The following is a 21,744-nucleotide window of genomic DNA, read 5'->3' as shown; positions in this document are numbered from 1 at the left end:
TTGTGTTGACATGCACATTGTTGTTGTGTTGACATGCACATTGTTTAAAGCATGTTCCTTCCCGTGAAACTCGGTTCTGTTTTAAATCTCAGATCTCCCCCAAAGTAGTCAGGCTTTTTTATTTTGCTATGTTTCCAAGTTGAGGAATGGCATTATCCCGCGCACAACCGAGGCCTGATCTGAGTAGGTGAGCCGAATCTTTTGCACGGGAAGGTCTGTACTTTTTTTTTTTAATTTAAAGGTTAATTACAAAAATAAACATGTATCCATCCACTCACAATATCCTTGAACTCATTATCCATATGATTGATCTCCACACAAAAAATGTTAAAAGTGTGATATAATGTTTTCAAGAATACAAAAATTGTGATATATATTCACAATTATGATATACCTGTTCTTTTATGGCCCAGTATCTTAGTACAGTCCGTGACATAACATAACGTGAAAAATATGTTGACGATTCGGCTGGCTGGTTGGGTTCGTGTGTTGGTGTGTAAGTGCAAATGAGCGTGGGTATGATTGTTTGTTGGTTTGTTTGTTTGTTTTAATTATAAAAGCGGAAACTAAGCTAGTTGACCAGTTCGTTGGTTTCTTTGTTCGTTGATTGGGTAAGCTTAAAGAGGGATTAGGTGTGAGATTATTTGTAAGTATAGATGTATAGAAGCGGAAAGTAAGTAACCAACATTTTGTAATAACATAACCTTGTTTGTTTGTTTGTTGGTGTGATTGTTATATTTACCTCCTTTTTTAACGTTAGTTGTCAGCTTGTGTTCGGATCAATAAGAAATAAGTTGGCTGCCTGATTGCTTTCCTCAGTGCCTATTTGCTAACTTGCTGAGCAATGCTCCCCACCCTCCACCTAATGCGGTTCAAAGTCATGGTTTGAAATGATTCGATAATATATATACATCGTCTAGCCGTTGTTCTCTATCGCCCGTTCCTCCCTCCTAACACCCCCCCCCCCCCCGGTCCACCCCCCACCCCCTTTAAATAAAATCCCAACACCCCCATACCCACCCCAACCCCCGTCTCACTCCCCCTCCACTCCCCCCCCCCACCCCCCTTTAAATAAAATCCCAACACCCCCACACCCACCCCAACCCCCGTCTCACTCCCCCTCCACTCCCCCCCCCCCTTTATATAAAATCCCAACACCCCCTCACCCACCCCAACCCCCGTCTCACTCCACCTCCACTCCCCCCCCCCCCCCCCCTCTTGGAAGTCAAGGTTTTCAACTGGTTTATATCGCGCCTCTCTCGTGCATTGTTCCCGTTGTCTTCGTTGGTTGTGTGTGTCGGCCTGCGCGGGTCCTCCTGGCTTGGAAAAGTGTCATTGTACTCTTTCATGTATTCCTACGCGCCGTGTGAGTGTTGGCGCGAGAGTTTCCACTGCTCTTGGCTGGTCTGTGTGACGGGGAAAATCGTTGGAAAATCGTCCCGTGTGAACCTGGCTTTAGTTCACTGTGGCCAGGACACACGGGAGGTATTGGAGGCCTGCGTTGTGCTTGGAGTGCCGGTGGTGGTGAGGTAACTGTACAGTCTTGCGTTTGATTCTCAGGTAACTGGGTGTGGAAAAAAATGGGGAAAGTGTTGTGTTTTTGATTTACAGGTGTTGAGAATAAATTGGGAAACTTGGGAATGTTGTGTTTTTGATTTACAGGTGTTGAGAATAAATTGGGAAACTTGGGAATGTTGTGTTTTTGATTTACAGGTGTTGAGAATAAATTGGGAAACTTGGGAGTGTTGTGTTTTTGATTTACAGGTGTTAAGACAAAATTGGGAAACTTGGGAATGTTGTGTTTTTGATTTACAGGTGTTGAGAATAAATTGGGAAACTTGGGAGTGTTGTGTTTTTGATATACAGGTGTTAACAAACAAAAAAAAGGGAAATTTGGGAGTGTTGTGTTTTTTACTTTCCGTTGTTAAGAAAAAAAATCGAAAAATTGGGAGAGTTGTGTTTTTGAATTACAGGTGTTAAGACAAAATTGGGAAACTTGAGAGTGTTGTGTGTTTGATTTCCAGGTGTTAAGAAACAAATTGAAAACTTGGGAGTGTTCTGTTTTCGATTTCCAGGTGTAAAGAAAAAGGGGAAACTTGGGGAGTGTTCTGTTTTCGATTTCCAGGTGTTAAGAAAAAGGGGAAACTTGGGGAATGTTGTGTTTTAGATTTACAGGTGTTAAGATAAAATGGAAAACTTGGGAATGTTGTGTTTTGATTTTCAGGTGTTAAAAAAGTGAGGAAACTTGAAAGTGTCTGTTTTAGATTTTCAGTAGTGAAGAGAAAAAAGTGAAAAAACTCAGGATATATAGACTGATGTGTTGGTAACTGAAGGAAAGAGGAAACAAATACTAGAACACTTTGGAGGGCTTGTTTAGGCGTGTGTACGTTTGTTTGTGTGTTTGTTTTTTGTTTTTTTGTTTTGTTTTGTTTTTGTATTGTTGTACTTCATTTTCAGGTAACTGTGCGTGAAGAAAAAGGCAAAAACTTGGGAGTATTGTTTTTAAATTGTCAGGTGTTTTGTGACAAAATAATGCAGACACTTGTCAGTGGGTTTTTTTCTTCGGGTAACTGTTTTTGAAAAAAAAATAAAGAAAAATGAGGAAACTTCGGAGTCTTGTGCTTAATCAACAGATTCCTGAGTGAAACGGAAAGTAGGTCAAGTTGGCAGTGTTAAATTAACTTTTATCTTCACATTTTCAAGTAAATGTTCGTGAGAAGATAAAAAGCGATGCAATTTAGGAGTGTTGTCTTTGATTTTCAGATAATTGCTTGTGAAGAAAAACAGAGAAAGAACAGGGATACTTGAGATTCGTGTGTTTCCTTGTGAGGTAAACTGTGTGTGAAGTGGTGAAGACATACGAAAATTTGGAACTTGGGAGTGTTGTGTTTGATTGGCAGGTGACTGAGTGTGAAGTGGTGACAGTTAGGAACTCGGGAGTGTTGTGTTTGATTGGCAGGTGACTGAGTGTGAAGTGGTGACAGTTTGGAACTCGGGAGTGTTGTGTTTGATTGGCAGGTGACTGTGTGTGAAGTGGTGAAGACATACGAAAATTTGGAACTTGGGAGTGTTGTGTTTGATTGGCAGGTGACTGAGTGTGAAGTGGTGACAGTTAGGAACTCGGGAGTGTTGTGTTTGATTGGCAGGTGACTGAGTGTGAAGTGGTGACAGTTAGGAACTCGGGAGTGTTGTGTTTGATTGGCAGGTGACTGAGTGTGAAGTGGTGACAGTTAGGAACTCGGGAGTGTTGTGTTTGATTGGCAGGTGACTGAGTGTGAAGTGGTGACAGTTTGGAACTCGGGAGTGTTGTGTTTGATTGGCAGGTGACTGTGTGTGAAGTGGTGACAGTTTGGAACTCGGGAGTGTTGTGTTTGATTGGCAGGTGACTGTGTGTGAAGTGGTGACAGTTTGGAACTCGGGAGTGTTGTGTTTGATTGGCAGGTGACTGTGTGTGAAGTGGTGACAGTTAGGAACTCGGGAGTGTTGTGTTTGATTGGCAGGTGACTGAGTGTGAAGTGGTGAAAGTTTGGAACTCGGGAGTGTTGTGTTTGATTGGCAGGTGACTGAGTGTGAAGTGGGGAAAGTTAGGAACTCGGGAGTGTTGTGTTTGATTGGCAGGTGACTGAGTGTGAAGAAAAATGCGGAAATGTTGGAATTCTCAAGGCTGGGCTGCTGTCTTGGTCATCCTGGCAGTTGAGGTTTCACCTTTATATGGTAAACACATTTGCACTTTCATGTAGAGTATTCATTTGGTTAAGTCTTGGTTGGGTTTTTTCTATTCCTTTTTTAGGTCTTTGCTCTCTGTCTGGATTCTTTATTTCTTTCTGCTTTCTTTCTTTCTTTCTGTTTTTGTGTCGATCTTTTTCAACCTCACAATAACATGAGTTCTGCTCTCTCTCTCTCTCTCTCTCTCTCTCTCTCTCTCTCTCTCTCTCTCTCTCTCTCTCTCTCTCTCTCTCTCTCTCTCTCTCTCTCTCTCTCTCTCTCTCTCTCTCTCTCTGAGAGTCTGAGTCTGAGTCTCTCTCTCTCTCTCTCTCTCTCTCTCTCTCTCTCTCTCTCTCTCTCTCTCTCTCTCTCTCCAGCACTATGTCTAGACTTTCCTAAGGTGTTTGAATTTGTTGATCATTCATTTTTGTTAAAGAAATCACATTATTGTGTGTTGTTTGTGTGTGTTGGTTTCAAGGACAGATTGTAAGACAAGGCCGAGCCTTAAATCGGAATAGATAACGTTCATTTCACTTCTCTCTCTATCTCAGACACACAAATGTTTTCATTGCTTTCTTTTTCTCTTGAATCTAAAATATATATGGATATGTTGTGTTTAAATTGATAATGTGCGCAACGAAAATCCGGATTCGGTGAATTAGGTCCCCTGTCTCCATGGCACCGAAACATCGCTGTCTCGGTTGACTGGTGCTTGTAAGCCAGGACTCAGTCTCGGTGAAGCCTTTTTAGTTCAGGTTTGATGGTCAGGCCGACATATTCACTAAATGTTTTGATAGCGCTTTCCGCACTTGTTTAAATATTGAAATGCTAGCGAAAGAAACATTCTAATTGAAGTGTTCGACTTTTAAACACCGTTTCTGTAACCAGTTTTAAACACAGTGTAAACATAGTACATTGTTGTACAAGGCAAAAGTAGCACATTATAACACAGTGTAAACATAGTACATTGTTGTACAAGGCAAAAGTAGCACATTATAACACAGTGTAAACATAGTACATTGTTGTACAAGGCAAAAGTAGCACATTATAACACCAGTAGAACTATGTAACATGCCACACTGTTTTCAAAACTTTGTTCATTTGAACATAAGCGTTTACCATATTCACTATCTACCTGATAGAACTATGTACTATATATATAATTATATGTCGTGCCGAATTCACGGAATTGCCGAATTCGCGGAATCGGCAACATGTTTGCCGATTTCGCGTAATCGGCAAAACGCTGCCCATTTCGTGAAATCGGCAGCGTTTTGCCGAAAATGCAGAAAGGCTTCAAAAATTTGCCCATTTCGCAAAAGCGACAGCCAGTCTGTTACTTTTTGTGTCACCAGAACATTGCATTAACATTGTTTTACCTCCCTACTATGTTGTGTATGGTCTATGTTGGTCTGTGTCGAGCATAACTCCGGAAATGCACGAAAACTACACTTTCTGCAATAACTTGCCATAACTTGTCGATTATTGCGATATCTATCCATTGGAGTATCTAGTTGTCTAAGTTTGATGATATCCCAGGCTTTTGAGAACTTTAAAACCAAAAAGTCGCTACCGATTTCGCAAAATGGGCAAATTTTAGAAGCCTTTACGCGATTTCGGCAAAACGCAGCCGATTTCACGTATTGGGCAGCGTTTTGCCGATTACGCGAAATCGGCAAAAATGTTGCCGATTCCGCGAATTCGGCAATTCCGTGAATTCGGCACGACATATATATATCACACTATGTACTATACATATATATATATATATATATCACACTATGTACTATACATATATATATCACACTATGTTCAAAACGGGTAAGTGTGTTCAAAAGTGGAACCTTTCATTTAAAAGTGCAGACACAAAAAGTCGAGGATAAACCTGGTATCACACAGCAAGCCATATGTAAAATTCTATTTAATTTATATTCTGTAAATGTATGCCTTTGTGCCCTCTACCTCAAACTTACTGACAGCGCCGTCACTTTCAATCGACCCACTTTCAAACTTCAAACCATTTCACTCGACTCAAGGCCAATTACTCATCCCCACTGACACACAGACTTAATGAGATACGATACCGATACATGCGCAGCCTGGCGGTGACTGTTCTAGTATTTTCCTCTGCTAAGTCACCGAGACAAACTTTATTCTCGATATTCTTGTTCAATTCCTGGGGAAACATACATAACAAGTAATAGAACTTTAACGTGACGCCATTATTCTCATTTATGATGTCTTCTGGAACTTTGCTTCGCTTTTGACGCCAGAGTTTTCTCTGTGGATATGAGGGTCAAGACAAGACGTCTTGGTTTGTTGCATCGATGTTGTATCTCGTTAAATTAGGCACACAAAAAAAAATAGGTGTGGTTACGGTAACATAGCCCCAAAAAATAGGGTAGGAAGGTAGGCAATCACTTTTTTTTTTGGTAACTTTTTTTTTCTAATGTGTACAAATTAAACCTACTTGACAGGGAAATAAGTGTGCGACTCGGGCGCTTTCGCTTTCATTGCGTTTTCTGCACTCGTTTACTTGTTTTTTGTGTGTATTTTTTTGACAAATGTAATAAAAAGTTATTTTTTTTTAGGCCTTACTCTGAAGTAGGTCGCCTTTGTTGATATTATAACGGTTTACTTTGAACATTTAATCGGTTACATTTGAGCATAATGTGGTTAGTTACAAAGAAGAGAGAGAAGCATTTGCCTGGGGAATAAAAAATAAACAAAAAGAAAGACACAAAAAGCTTTCACATGATGCTATTTCGCCTCGCCTGTGGTAACACATTCTTTTGAGGTCACCGCCAGGCGGTGCATGTGTCAGGGTGTAAAGTTTGACTCAATAATCTCATTTCCATGGACAGGTTTCATTCCACACGGCCACGCACCAACCATCTTGGCTGGTCTCACTTCCAGCGGGCAGTGGGGCAGGCAACACCCACTTCAACGCCCGACGTGGAGGGAAAGAGTCTCTGCTTGGAAAATTGGCAGAGGCTCTGGCAGTCGTCCACGGTTCCTTGGCTGGTTGAATTCTACTGGTCCATACGGTCATCGTCCATACACCATCTTCAGTCCTTCGGCCAAGATCAGGTTCTCCCCCAACGCCGCTCGGTCTTTGAGGGGTATGGTTGTTTGTTGTTGTTGTTGTTGTTGTTGTTGTTGTTGTTGTTGTTGTTGTTGTTGTTCCTTAGTTGTGCGAGTGTTTCTGTCGGTATTATTGTGCGCTTTCCAAAGAGGGAGTGGAGAGAAAAACATGTGTTTGTGTGTGCATGCGTGCGTGTGTGTGTGTGTGTGTGTGTACATGTGTCTGTCTGTCTGTCCGTCTGCCTGCATTAGTGTGTGAGCGTCCATGTGTCTGTCTCTGTTTCTCTTTGTACATCTGTTCGTGTGTATGCATCTGCGTCTGTGAATGTATGTCAAAAAGTCTGTATGCGTGTCAATTGTCATTTACCATTTCATTTTCTGTTTCAGCGAGCCACTTGTCATTGTCATTTACCATTTTATTTTCTGTTTCAGCGAGCCACTTGTCATTGTCATTTACCATTTCATTTTCTGTTTCAGCGAGCCACTTGTCATTGTCATTTACCATTTTATTTTCTGTTTCAGCGAGCCACTTGTCATTGTCATTTTCCATTTTATTTTCTGTTTCATCGAACCGCCGAAACTGGAGCTACACGACCAGGGATGGTAATATCAACCCCGTCATGGGCCGTTAAGAGGGTATAGCATGCCAGCTAATAGCTCACTTGATGCCTTGCCTGTACATTTGACTCGCAGCAACATTGCGCAGTTTTACTCAAGGCTACTTTCATGCAACAGGGAAAACGCAGAGGAAAAAAACCCTAAAGCTATACACCTGAAATTAGAAATGAAATGACGCGGTTCGACGTGATGTTCATGAAATAGTAAGAATTCAACCTTTACAAATTAATTGTGACGGATTTGGGCTTTGTGCAGTTACTCTTACACAATTCTACCGGGCTGTGACAGAGAGTGTACTCGCCTTTTCCATGTTTGTTTGGTGTATCAGTGTCACTCAAACGGACAAGAATAACCTGCAGCAAATTGTGAAGACAGCAGCCAGAGCGATTGGATGGATGTGATCTCCTTATTCTGGCTCGTGTTGTGAGGTAGGCCCAGATCATTATACAGGACCCCACCCCAGGGCTTCCCAAACTACGTCATTGCGTCCTATACGCACTATATAGAAGCCCAAATCACATAATAGAAATGTGTGCAAGGGGTCCCGGGACGCACTATATAGAAGCCAAAATCACATAATAGAAGTGTGTGCAAGGGGTCCCGGGACGCACTATATAGAAGCCCAAATCACATAATAGAAGTGTGTGCAAGGGGTCCCGGGACGCACTATATAGAAGCCCAAATCACATACTAGAAGTGTGTGCAAGGGGTCCCGGGACGCACTATATAGAAGCCCAAATCACATACTAGAAGTGTGTGCAAGGGGTCCCGGGACGCACTATATAGAGGCCCAAATCACATAATAGAAATGTGTGCAAGGGGTCCCGGGACGCACTATATAGAAGCCAAAATCACATAATAGAAGTGTGTGCAAGGGGTCCCGGGACGCACTATATAGAAGCCCAAATCACATACTAGAAGTGTGTGCAAGGGGTCCCGGGACGCACTATATAGAAGCCCAAATCACATACTAGAAGTGTGTGCAAGGGGTCCCGGGACGCACTATATAGAAGCCCAAATCACATAATAGAAATGTGTGCAAGGGGTCCCGGGACGCACTTCATTTCTGTTATCGTGCGTAACCTAGGTACTGTTTTCAGATTGTAGTCGTCAGCAAAATCGAGTGCAAGCACCGATGCCAATTTCACGCTGAAATAACACCGGAAAGGAGGTTGAAACCAATGCAGATGTAGCTGCTCCCAGCAAAGGTTTTGATCTAAAAAGCATTGGTTGCCAGCAAAAAAAGGCGTACTTTATTACTTGAGCGTTGAAGGAACACGGTGACACAGATCCAGCGAAGCAATGGAGGGGGAAAATGGCACCATCACTGACTAAAAGAGTGAGATTTTTCAGACAAAATGCAAGAGGACTTACACATTGATAGGATTACATTTCAAACTTTCAGTTGATGATCTAGATTGACGCCCGACCAAAGCCAAATTGAAGCCATACGGGAATATTCCGTCGACAATAGACACTCCATGTCACACTATGCGTGGTCAAGGTACAACAAGAGCAGACGGGCTTTGGGGACTCTTGGGACCCTCTAAACCTCCGCTGAGGGGGTCCATGGGCCCTCTAAACATTAAAAGTGGGGGTCCATGGACCCTCTAAACATTAAAAGTGGGGGTCCATGGACCCTCTAAACATTAAAAGTGGGGGTCCATGGACCCTCTAAACATTAAAAGTGGGGGTCCATGGACCCTCTAAACATTAAAAGTGGGGGTCCATGGGCCCTCTAAACATTAAAAGTGGGGGTCCATGGGCCCTCTAAACATTAAAAGTGGGGGTCCATGGGCCCTCTAAACATTAAAAGTGGGGGTCCATGGACCCTCTAAACATTAAAAGTGGGGGTCCATGGACCCTCTAAACATTAAAAGTGGGGGTCCATGGACCCTCTAAACATTAAAAGTGGGGGTCCATGGACCCTCTAAACATTAAAAGTGGGGGTCCATGGACCCTCTAAACATTAAAAGTGGGGGTCCATGGACCCTCTAAACATTAAAAGTGGGGGTCCATGGACCCTCTAAACATTAAAAGTGGGGGTCCATGGACCCTCTAAACATTAAAAGTGGGGGTCCCGAGACCCTTTGGGTGGGGCGTCCGTGGGAAGCCCTGGCTGGGCCTTTACCACCAGGCAGGCGGTTTCGTGCAATCAAAGCCTGGACCTGTAGATTTTGTATCCACAAGCAACCAAGACGATTTCCACGCGCCTCTGATCTGATTTGATTTAAGTGTTCTTGAAATATGCCGTGCAAGTTTTATTTTGTAATGTACTTTAACGTCCATCATTTGGTAGGTTCTGGGATTTTATGAATAGGTGTGTGATGACGTGAGAGCAAAGCAGATAAGCAACGTTGTTTGCCATAAATCAATACTACTCTTGTATCCCACACCTTGTCTGCTGTACACACATTGTCATGCGTTAGCTGTATTGGCTGGCGTGCTACACTCTTCGGATGGGCTTTTGGTTTGATCTGTTTTCCCCCAAGAACATGGTCTGTGTACGCGCGCGCGTGTGTGTGTGTGTGTGTGTGTGTGTGTGCGTGAGTGTTCCTTTCCCCCTCTCCATCTCTCTCTCTGTCTCTCTCTCTCTCTCTCTCTCTCTCTCTCTCTCTCTCTCTCTCTCCTCTCTCTCTCTCTCTGTCTCTCTCTCTCTGTCTCTCTTCTCTCTCTCTCTCTCTCTCTCTCTCTCTCTGTCTTTCTCTCTCTCTCTCTCTCTCTCTCTCTCTCTCTCTCTCTCTCTCTCTCTCTCTCTCTCTCTCTCTCTCTCTCTCTCTCTCTCTCATTTTCAATTTTTAATAATTTTGTTTTGCTTTGCTTTTTATTACCGTTCGGTATTCTGCAGAAGAACTTCAATCTTTCATCTCAGAAAAAAACGTAAAACGGAACCTGGCGTCCACTACATCTGACGATTCCTATACAATTATATAAATGTTCCAGGGCCCACCACGTGGATGACAAGATATCCTGAGTGTTCCGGACTCCGCCAATCACCGATCAACATCGTAACGTCGCGCATGCGCTTCCGAGACATTGAACCAATAAACATGCTGGACTATACGCCTCTATCCAGCACCTTCACCGTCACTTACAATGGGGCTGGGCGTAAGTCACAAAATCTTTCCCCTCCATAATCTAAAAAGAAAGCGATGGGTTTAGTATGAGAAAAAGAAAAAAGAAATATCACACACACACACACACACACACACACACACACACACACACACACACACACACACACACACACACACACACAGAGGTTTCATTCAAATATCTCGGTCCCAAATTATAAAAGAAGAAAAAGAGCCATGGATTTAGTATGAGAAAAAGAAAGAAAAGACACAAACACCGTCACAGACATAGTCAAAAAGTCCCCGGGTATGATGTGATTAAGTAGCGAAATTCACTTCAAAGAGGGTGAAAGTAAAGGTATGAGTCGGAGTGCCAGATTCAGTTCTGAAACGAAGTTTTGTCGTTGAATCCATCGGCTTTTCTGCCTCTTAGTTTGATGCACAAGTGTGATTCCATGTCATTGCGGTCATCGGGATTGTCCGTGGATATCGCTATCAGCCATAATCCCGACACTCGGACAACGTTGATTAATTGGCCTGCTCGCTTGAAGCGGTTCGCTCCAGGCTCGTTTTTTTTTGTCGTATTGGACGTCAGCCGTTTGTCCCAAAATAGTCCTCCCCGTCAAATGCATGCCACGCAGTAAAGCCCCTAGGGTCTTCAACATGATCGCGATGGTGACTATCAAAACTGGTACAGTCCAACCTGTGTGGAACGACCACTCAAGGGGCCGATCAAAAGTGGTCGTTAAGGGCAGGTTGGACTGTACCAGTTTTGATAGTCACCATCGCGATCATGTTGAAGACCCTAGGGGCTTTACTGCGTGGCATGCATTTGACGGGGAGGACTATTTTGGGACAAACGGCTGACGTGGAAAGGTGAATTACAACTCGTTGGGGATCCTTTGGGGATAACTACAGATTTGAACGAAAATTCCTCGTTTTCGAGCACAGGACAACATGCTGCTGTTTTTGTATTTACCGATCACGTGTTTTGGCTGGGCTACACACTGGCCACACTTATATAACGCATGTCCACCTGCTTAATTAAAAGAGAAGAGGCACCATGGTGCCATGCCTGTGATAATAGTTTTTCTGTGAGCCATTTTCTCACCAAATGCGCTGATCTGTATGATCTACGAGTGAAGTTTTTGACACTTCCTCGGTTTTTCGTCTCATCCGAAAGACTAGCACTTGAACCCCACCACCTGGGCAAGGAAAGGGGGAAGAAAATTGCTTACTCCCCGACCCAGGGTCGAACTCGCAACCTCTCGCTTCCGAGGCAAGTGCACTTACCAGTCGGCCACCCAGTCCCTATTTTAATATATTGAGATGTTTGTCCTGTGACTGTTACAGTGACGCTGAGGCCACGAAGCAATATCCATCTGACGGGGCTGGGAGACAGGAACGAGATCTACACCATGGCCAACATTCACTTCCACTGGTCCTCACAACACACGTACGGCTCCGAACACGCCATTGATGGGGTCAAGTTTCCTATGGAGGTCAGCTGTCCGTTTAATGACATACGATACCGTTATTGTAATCATCTTTTTTTCTCACTCACTCTGTGTTTGTTACATTTAGTCAAGTATTGACTAAATGTTTTAACATAGAGGGGGGAATCGAGACGAGGGTCGTGGTGTATGTGTGTGTGTGTGTGTCTGTGCGTGTGTGTGTGTGTAGAGAAATTCAGAGTAAACTACTGGAACGATCTTTATGACATTTTACATGAGAGTTCCTGGGTATGATATCCCCAGACGTTTTTTTCATTTTTTCGATAAATGTCTTTTATGACGTCATATCCGGCTTTTTGTAAAAGTTAAGGCGGCACTGTAACACCCTCAATTTTCAATCAAATTGATTGAAATTTTGGCCAAGCAATCTTCGACGAAGGCCGGACTTCGGTATTGCATTTCAGCATGGAGGCTTACATATTAATTAATGACTTTGGTCATTAAAAATCTGAAAATTGTAATCAAAATTATTTTTTATAAAACGATCCAAAATTACTTTTATTTTATTCTTCATCATGTTCTGATTCCAAAAACATATAAATATGTTATATTCGGATTAAAAACAAGCTCTGAAAATTAAAAATATAAAAATCATGATTAAAATTAAATTTCTAAAATCGTTTTAAAAACTATTTCATCTTATTCCTTGTCGGTTCCTGATTCCATAAACATATGGATATGATATGTTTGGATTAAAAACACGCTCAGAAAGTTAAAACGAAGAGAGGTACAGTAAAGCGTGCTATGAAGCACAGCGCTACCGCGCCAAACAGGCTCGTCACTTTCACTGCCTTTTGCACTAGCTGCGGACTACGTTCAGTTTCATTCTGTGAGTTCCACAGCTTGACTAAATGTAGTAATTTCGCCTTACGCGACTTGTTTGTTAGTCCTGAAGAAGCCCCTATAGGCGAAAATTTGATTAAGTTGTATATGCAGGGGCGGACGAGGGGGGGGGGGGGGTTCTGGGGTTTCCGGACCCCCCCCCCCCCCCCCCCAGCCAAAAAATAAAAATATTTTTGTGGGTTTTTTTTGGTTGAGTTTCTATTTTTGGAGTATTAATCAGTGACAAAATCTGCTGTCTGAAACTGGTAATGATCATCCTCAGAATGCACCAGATTGCACCATTTTGCAGCCTTTTTTTGAAAATATTCCCGGGGGGCATGCCCCCGGACCCCCCTATCAAGCTAGGCGCTTCGTGCCGTCGGCTCGGCGCTTCGCATCTTCACACCCATATCTTCACAATATACTTTGGGAACCCCCCCCCCCCCCCCTAAAATGAACTGATCCGCCCCTGATATGTGCTGTTCTTGCATTCGTGAGATCAGAATTCTTTTGTTTTTCAACTTTCAAAAAACTCACCCACAGTCACTTTATTGTTTGGATCTTCGTACACAGTTTAGTAAAGGCCCTTCTTACTTCAGTTGGGTGTGAAAAAGGTCCAACAATGTGTGTGAACAAGGTCCAACAATGTGTGTGAACAAGGTCCAACAATGGGTGTGAACAAGGTCCAACATTGTGTGTGAACAAGGTCCAACAATGGGTGTGAACAAGGTCCAACAATGGGTGTGAACAAGGTCCAACAATGTGTGTGAACAAGGTCCAACAATGGGTGTGAACAGGGTCCAACAATGGGTGTTAACAAGGTCCAACAATTTGTGTGAACAAGGTCCAACAATGGGTGTGAACAAGGTCCAACAATGGGTGTGAACAAGGTCCAACAATGGGTGTGAACAAGGTCCAACAATGGGTGTGAACAAGGTCCAACAATGGGTGTGAACAAGGTCCAACAATGGGTGTGAACAAGGTCCAACAATGGGTGTGAACAAGGTCCAACAATGGGTGTGAACAAAGTCCAACAATGGGTAACAAAGAGCGGCTTGGAATTCTCCATTAAATAGATAGCGGTGCAAGCACAGCCCAGAGTCGGGGAACCTTTCGAGTCATTTTCTCCAGCTGATATGTTGACATCACATGTCATTTCATGCCAACTTTCTATGCTGTTAAGCCAAACCAAGTCACTACATTTGGCTAGGTTAAGCACGGTTCGGATCAAACAATTCTTTTTGCAGGGCTCGCCTGAACGCCGCTCAAATAATGGCACCCTGACAAACATACGAGCACCATATGTATCAAGTCACTGAATGTTTTATTTGTTGCAGGTGAACATAATGTGTTACAACACAAAGTACGACAGCCATGACACACAAGCAATACGTGTATCATGTAACTAACTGTGCTATTTCTTTCAGATGCACTCGATGTGTTAAAAGTCGATGCTATTGTACGTCAGCCATGACACGCATGCAATACGTGCATCGTGTAACTAACTATATTATTTGTTACATATGCACATAATGTGTTATGACACGGTGTACGTTAGCAATGGCACACACTCACCACGTGTAACATGTAACTGTGTTATTCGTTACAGATGCGCATGATGTGTTACAAAACGATCATAATGCACGTCAGCAATGACACACAAACACCGCGTGTATCATGCAACAAACTGTGTTATTTGTTACAGATGCACTCGATGTGTTACAACACGATCATAATGTACGTCAGCTATCACACACACACACACACACACACACACACACACACACACACACACACACACACACACACACACACACACACACACACCACGTTTATCACGTAACTAACTGTGCTATTTGTTACAGATGCACGTGCTGTGTTACAACACGAAGTACGGCAGCCGGAACGCGGCCATGGCGCACAAAGACGGGCTGGCCGCAATGGCAGTTATCTGGGACATCGGGGTCAGTTGTCCAGCTTATGTTAAATGGGGAGGGGGGGGGGTGCGGGGGCACAACCCAGGGCAATTCATGTGCAGTATTAACAAAACAAATGACGACATCTTTATATCGGTTTTGTATCGAGTATTGTATTCTGTTTTTTTCTTTCAGTAATCTGTTTATCATTAACTTTTCAGAGTGTATATAAATGATCTATAAATGTAACCAAGTGCATGAAACACTCGAGTCAGTGAAACAGGTGTGAGTTTGGGCTGAAATAATAGCCCTAAACAAATCTGCTATTGCTGAACTTCGCAAGTGCATACCAGGAGACAACAGCAGGTAGAAGAACCTATCACAAATAGGTTTGTCCAACTGACGCATACAAACAAGTCGCGTAAGGCGAAAATACAATATTTAGTCAAGTAGCTGTCGAACTCACAGAATGAAACTGAACGCAACGCAACGCAGCAAGACCGTATACTCGTAGCATCGTCACTCCACCGCCCGTGGCAAAGGCAGTGTCCGTGGAATTGACAAGAAGAGCGGGGTATTCGTTGCGCTGAGAAGGATAGCACGCTTTTCTGTACCTCTCTTCGTTTTAACTTTCTGAGCGTGTTTTTAATCCAAACATATAATATCTATATATTTTTGGAATCAGGAACCGACAAGGAATAAGATGAAAGTGTTTTTAAATTGATTTCGAAAAAAAAATGTTGATAATAATTTTTATATATTTAATTTTCAGAGCTTGTTTGTAATCCGAATATAACATATTTATATGTTTTTGGAATCAGCAAATGATGGAGAATAAGATAAACGTAAATTTGGATCGTTTTATAAATTTTTATTTTTTTTTTTACAATTTTCAGATTTTTAATGACCAAAGTCATTAATTAATTTTTAAGCCACCAAGCTGAAATGCAATACCGAAGTCCGGGCTTCGTCGAAGATTACTTGACCAAAATTTCAACCAATTTGGTTGAAAAATGAGGGCGTGACAGTGCCGCCTCAACTTTCACGAAAAGCCGGATATGACGTCATCAAAGACATTTATCAAAAAAATGAAAAAAACGTTCGGGGATTTCATACCCAGGAACTCTCATGTCAAATTTCATAAAGATCGGTCCAGTAGTTTAGTCTGAATCGCTCTACACACACACACACACACACACAGACACACAGACAGACAGACACACGCACATACACCACGACCCTCGTTTCGATTCCCCCTCGATGTTAAAATATTTAGTCAAAACTTGACTAAATATAACAAGTCGCGTAAGGCGAAAATACAATATTTAGTCAAGTAGCTGCCATTTTTCAGCAAGACCGTATGCTCGTAGCATCGTCAGTCCACCGCTCATGGCAAAGGCAGTGAAATTGACAAGAAGAGCGGGGTAGTAGTTGCGCTAAGAAGGATAGCACGCTTTTCTGTACCTCTCTTCGTTTTAACTTTCTGAGCGTGTTTTTAATCCAAACATATCATATCTATATGTTTTTGGAATCAGGAACCGACAAGGAATAAGATGAAAGTGTTTTTAAATTGATTTGGACAATTTAATTTTGATAATAATTTTTATATATTTAATTTTCAGAGCTTGTTTTTAATCCGAATATAACATATTTATATGTTTTTGGAATCAGCAAATGATGGAGAATAAGATAAACGTAAATTTGGATCGTTTTATAAATTTTTAATTTTTTTTACAATTTTCAGATTTTTAATGACCAAAGTCATTAATTAATTTTTAAGCCACCAAGCTGAAATGCAATACCGAACCCCGGGCTTCGTCGAAGATTACTTGACCAAAATTTCAACCAATTTGGTTGAAAAATGAGGGCGTGACAGTGCCGCCTCAACTTTCACGAAAAGCCGGATATGACGTCATCAAAGATATTTATCAAAAAAATGAAAAAAACGTATGGGGATATCAATCCCAGAAACTCTCATGTAAAATTTCATAAAGATCGGTCCAGTAGTTTGGTCTGAATCGCTCTACACGCACGCACGCACACACACACACACACACACATACACACACACATACACACACACATACACCACGACCCTCGTTTCGATTCCCCCTCGATGTTAAAATATTTAGTCAAAACTTGACTAAATATAAAAACACCGTGGAGCTACTATAAATAGCTCACTCTCAAGGCCGACAGACAACTCTGTCAGTGCAGCTGCTATTAAAGGGGGACTACTGTGTCACCCTGTCACATAGTCATTGCCATTCCAAGAAGAGTACAACATTCGTTATTAAACAACGCATTGTCTCCAAGCAAGTAAGGAAGAGAAGAAATTATTTTTGAAATACTATAATTCTCTCCAGTTTTAGATATATAGAAGAATAGAACAATCAAGAACGACTAACGGGACGAATTTAATGAAATACTCTTGGTTCTTATGATGATGGTCTCCCTTTACCAGAGATGGCAACGAGAATGAAGGGTAGTTTTCCTTGACTCGTATTCAACAAATTATTCTTCCCTGAACGTCGTGAACACGCACACAGACACAAACACACACACAGGCACACACACACTAACACACACACAGACACACACACTAACACACACACACACACACACACACACACACACACACACACACACAGACACACACTTTCTTTCTTTCTTTCTTTCTTCATTTGGTGTTTAACGTCGTTTTCAACCATTCAAGGTTATATCGCGACTGGCACACACACACACACACACACACACACACACACACACACACACACACACACACACACACACACACTAACACACACACACACACTCAAGCACACACACACACACATTCACGAGCGTGCGCGCTCAAGGATGCACGCACTAACGTACACTGTCTCCCCCTCTCTAGTCCCCTCTCGCGTCCTTTCTCTCTGGACCTCTCTTTGTTTGTCTCTGTCCCTTTGTATCTGTCTGTCTGTCTGTCTGTGTCGCCTCTTTATATCTGATCTCTATCTGTCTTCTCTCCCTCTCTCTCCCTCTCTCTCTATCTCTCTGTCACTCTCTTTCTCTCTCTCTCTCACACACACACACACACACACACACACACACACACACACACACCTAGCAATCCTCAACCGTTCGTCATCTGCTTTTGTGCAGAAACCAAGCCCAGCTTTGTGGCCCATCATGGCCGCCACGACCAGAATGACAACTGTTGGTGAGATGTGTGTGTGTGTGTGTGTGTGTGTGTATGTGTGTGTGAAAGTGTGGGTGTGTGAGTGTGTGTGTGTGTGTGAGTGTATGTATGTGTGTGTGTGTGTGTGTGTGTGTGTGTGTGAGTGTTTGTGTGAAAGTGTGTGTGGGTGGGTGTGTGTCTGTGTGTGTTTGTGTGCATGAGTGTATGCGAACGTGCAGCATGCGTGCATTTGTGTGCTCGCGCATGTGTGTGCGCGTGCGTGCGTGCGTTTATTTGTGTGTGTGTGTGATTCTGTGTGTGTGCTGAGTGTGCGTCCGTGCATTTGTGTGTGTGTGATTCTGTGTGTGTGCTGAGTGTGCGTCCGTTCATTTGTGTGTGTGTGTCTGTCTCGCTGTCTGTCTCGCTGTCTGTCTGTGTTATATCTGAATGTTTTTGTTGAAGAGAAATGCTAGTTTTACCTTTCCACGTCACATTCTCCACACCAAGTTAAAACATTCTTTTTTTCCTCAATCTCTTATCCCTTTTCACCTTTTTACCAATCTTTCCTTCATTTTTCGTCACAGGGGAGGAGGTTGCCAGTTCCGGTCTTGACCTGAGAGGGCTGTTTCCCGCCAAGGCCCTCCCATCGTTCCGTTACCATGGCAGCATGACCACGCCGCCTTGCAAGGAAAACGTCATGTGGACCATCTGCGAACACGTGCAAACCATGTCCTATCAACAGGTACGTCGGTCTCACTGCCAACCCATTTCGTTCCATACTGTATCGTCCCATTGCTTCGTCCAACTTTACTCGATACTCCTCCGAAAGCTGTGTAAAGCTGCCTAAATGGCGGGGTAACAATGGTCATACACGTAAAAATCCACTCGTGCAAAAAAACAAAAAAACGAGTGTACGTGGGAGTTTCAGTCCACGAACGCAGGAGAAGAAGAAGAAGATAAATCAGAAACGGCATCCACGTCCCATCCCCGTGTCATCATCTTGCACGTAAAAGACCTCGACCACTGCGAGAAGTGCAGATTCCTCTAGCTGCATGATTACACAAACAGGTTAGGGGCTCCGCTCACCTATATAACTTCAGCAGGACAGACGACGCACTGCAGATTATCCCAGCCCGCTACACGTTGCATGGAAGGAAAAGAGGCCAAGTACTCGTCATAATCCCTATCGCGGCATAAATAATAGGCCGTGCGTCGTCTGTGCCGCTAAAACTGCGCAGGTATATTCTGCCCATTAACGCAACTCTTCTTGCTGCTAGCTTTCCACTGGGAGGAAGCGACCTAGATAGACGATATTCGGAATTAAGTCTCAGGCTTGCAGAGGTTGTGACAGAGTCAATACTCGTGCGTTTAGTCAAACTTTCCCACGTGACATGATGGGCCAATCACTAGCGAGGGGTGTGTCTGACACACGTGGACCAGGAGCACTTATAGAAACGTTGCCTCAATAATAGCAAGATTATTCACTCAGGACATGCGCCAATTACCTCTGGTTGAAGTAGACAGAACATGTCTCATGTGCTTTCCTGACTAGAAACGCCCTATGGGCCTAAAGCCACACAAAAACTTGAAACCCTGAGTGTCTGTCTGTTTGTCTATTTGAGTGTCTGTCTGTCTGTCTGTTTGAGTGTCTGTATGTCTGTCTGTCCGTGTACCCGTCTGTCTCTCTGTCTCCCTGTAGGCCTATGCTTCTGTGACAATAATCATCGTAACGAACAGCTCATAATCTCTCTTTTTCTCTCCGTCTCTCTCGTCCAGTTCAAGATGTTTCAAGACATGAGGAGAGGCCCCCTTGCCCAAAATGGATTCATCGGCGACAACTCCAGACCTTTGCAGGCCGCCTACAGCCGAATTCTCGTTACCAATAACCCTTTATTTTCTGGCTGATCACATGAGCATCACTGACAGTTACGTTAATTGTTTTTAGGGAATAAAACGGTGTAAATATCATTCCTGAGCAGCTATGTTGTATTGTAAGATATGAAGCGATGTAGTACGTGTGATATAAATAATAATGTGTGTGTGATTTCATGGGCGTTGACATGACTAATCTCGTATGCAATGGTGTGCATTGACCTTGTTTGCTGTGGTTAGTGGTGAGCAGGGACCTTGTTTGCTGTGGTTAGTGGTGAGCAGGGACCTTGTTTGCTGTGGTTAGTGGTGAGCAGGGACCAATCGAAAGTGGGTGCCACCCAACCGGGTGGGAACAAACCGCAGGGTCGGATTCGTTGAAATCACAACAAATCTCAATGTCAACTGGCTCCCACCCGGTTGGTAACTTTCCTGTGCACCTCGGCCCTGGTTTTAAGTAGTTGTGTGTCGAGAAGGTCGATGTGAAGTGGCATGGTGTGATTAAAAGATATACCTATGAGGAAGCTATTTTGAGAAGTCCAAGGAACATTTGCTGTGCAGTTATGAATGCACACCTATACAGGGATTGGCTTGGGTTTTGTCCACTGGAGGTCCATTGACTGACTCGGCCATGAATCAATCAGTCATTTTGCACACCAATCAGTCACATTGCACACCAATCAGTCACATTGCACACCAATCAGTCACATTGCACACCAATCAGTCACATTGCACACCAATCAGTCACATTGCACACCAATCAGTCACATTGCACACCAATCAGTCACATTGCACACCAATCAGTCACATTGCACACCAATCAGTCACATTGCACACCAATCAGTCACATTGCACACCAATCAGTCACATTGCACACCAATCAGTCACATTGCACACCAATCAGTCACATTGCACACCAATCAGTCACATTGCACACCAATCAGTCACATTGCACACCAATCAGTCACATTGCACACCAATCAGTCAAGAAACAAACCTGTCCTTCCACAATGGTTTTGTGTGTGTGTGTGTGTGTGTGTGCACGTGCGTATGTATATATGTGTGTCTGTGTGTGTGTAAGTGCGTACGTGTGTGTCTTGGTTTGTGTCTCTGTCTGTGTGATATTTATATGATCAACGAATCCAGAATATGTCATAGTCAATAATTCAATCCTGAATATTGAGTTTCACCCTTTGACTCGTCGCGATATAACCTTGAACGGTTGAAAACGACGTTAAACACCAAATTAATAAAGAAAGAAATACCCTTTGACTCGGGTTTTCGCATAAAAGTCATCGTGCAACACTTATACAGTTTCACCAAAACAGAAAGGAATGTGACATGTGTAAAGGAATGCGTTTTAGATCTTTTGAAGTTAATAACCGGATTAATAGCTGTGATGTGAAGAAGATAGATCAGCTAAATAAAACATAAATCAGCCTGCAGCCATCATTTCTCTAGACAGGCTCTCCCCATGTATACATAATAATAATGATAATAATAATACTAATAATAACTGCACATTTTAAGTGCCTACCTATGGCTCTAGGCTCTTTACAAAAGAACATATACAAAATAGAACAATTAAATGTACAACCTACATAAAACAATTAATCATGCGGACAAAAATCACCACATGTACTCTTCACACAATATTCATATGCTATACACACATACCCATAGCGAACACTTTCAACAATCATACCAACTGGGAGAAGAGTACGTGCAGAAATGGAATGGAAAATACATTAGGCCGGGTTGGTGTAATATTGTGTGAAAAAGAAAGTTTTCAACTGTTGTTTGAAAGAGCTGAGAGAGGTACAGTGTCTGACAGAGAAAGGAAGAGAGTTCCAGAGTGGTGGTGTAGATCTATACACTTTGTGACGTGGGATTGCGTGGGGTCGAAACCATTTGCAACCAAAACAAAATGCTTCCAGATAAATTCCTTCATGTGTTAGCGATCATATACACGATCTAAG

General features: G+C 42.9%; 1 protein-coding gene and 1 long non-coding RNA gene across 3 annotated transcripts; both read left to right on the top strand.

Moving 5' to 3' along the window:
• Positions 1–1,224: 1,224 nt before the first annotated feature.
• Positions 1,225–6,821, top strand: LOC138977491 (uncharacterized). 2 transcript variants are annotated; one of them, XR_011459306.1, is made up of 3 exons: positions 1,225–1,529; positions 3,619–3,714; positions 6,570–6,821. It is a non-coding gene; the product is annotated as an uncharacterized lncRNA (long non-coding RNA). The 2 variants fall into 2 exon arrangements; XR_011459307.1 differs by lacking the exon at positions 1,225–1,529 and adding an exon at positions 1,868–2,900.
• Positions 6,822–7,362: 541 nt separating this feature from the next.
• Positions 7,363–20,481, top strand: LOC138976670 (carbonic anhydrase 1-like). The gene is made up of 7 exons (XM_070349548.1): positions 7,363–7,392; positions 10,351–10,515; positions 11,835–11,983; positions 14,683–14,781; positions 17,881–17,938; positions 18,481–18,638; positions 19,673–20,481. The coding sequence occupies exons 2-7, from the start codon at positions 10,365–10,367 to the stop codon at positions 19,799–19,801; spliced, it is 744 nt and encodes a 247-aa protein (XP_070205649.1). The 5' UTR covers positions 7,363–7,392; positions 10,351–10,364; the 3' UTR covers positions 19,802–20,481.
• Positions 20,482–21,744: the final 1,263 nt, after the last annotated feature.

The sequence above is a fragment of the Littorina saxatilis genome, linkage group LG9, assembly GCF_037325665.1.
Source record: "Littorina saxatilis isolate snail1 linkage group LG9, US_GU_Lsax_2.0, whole genome shotgun sequence".
In the NCBI taxonomy this organism is placed as follows: Eukaryota; Metazoa; Mollusca; class Gastropoda; order Littorinimorpha; family Littorinidae; genus Littorina; species Littorina saxatilis.
The sequence above is the reverse complement of the archived record's forward strand: the minus strand, read 5'-3'. Positions and strand labels throughout refer to the sequence as shown.

Coding starts and splice junctions, on each gene's coding strand:
- LOC138976670 (XM_070349548.1), top strand. CDS start 10,365: ATGACAAGATATCCTGAGTGTTCCGGACTCCGCCAATCACCGATCAAC. Junction 10,516..11,834: donor CACTTACAATGGGGCTGGGC/GTAAGTCACAAA, acceptor TGACTGTTACAG/TGACGCTGAGGCCACGAAGC. Junction 17,939..18,480: donor GACCAGAATGACAACTGTTG/GTGAGATGTGTG, acceptor TTTTCGTCACAG/GGGAGGAGGTTGCCAGTTCC.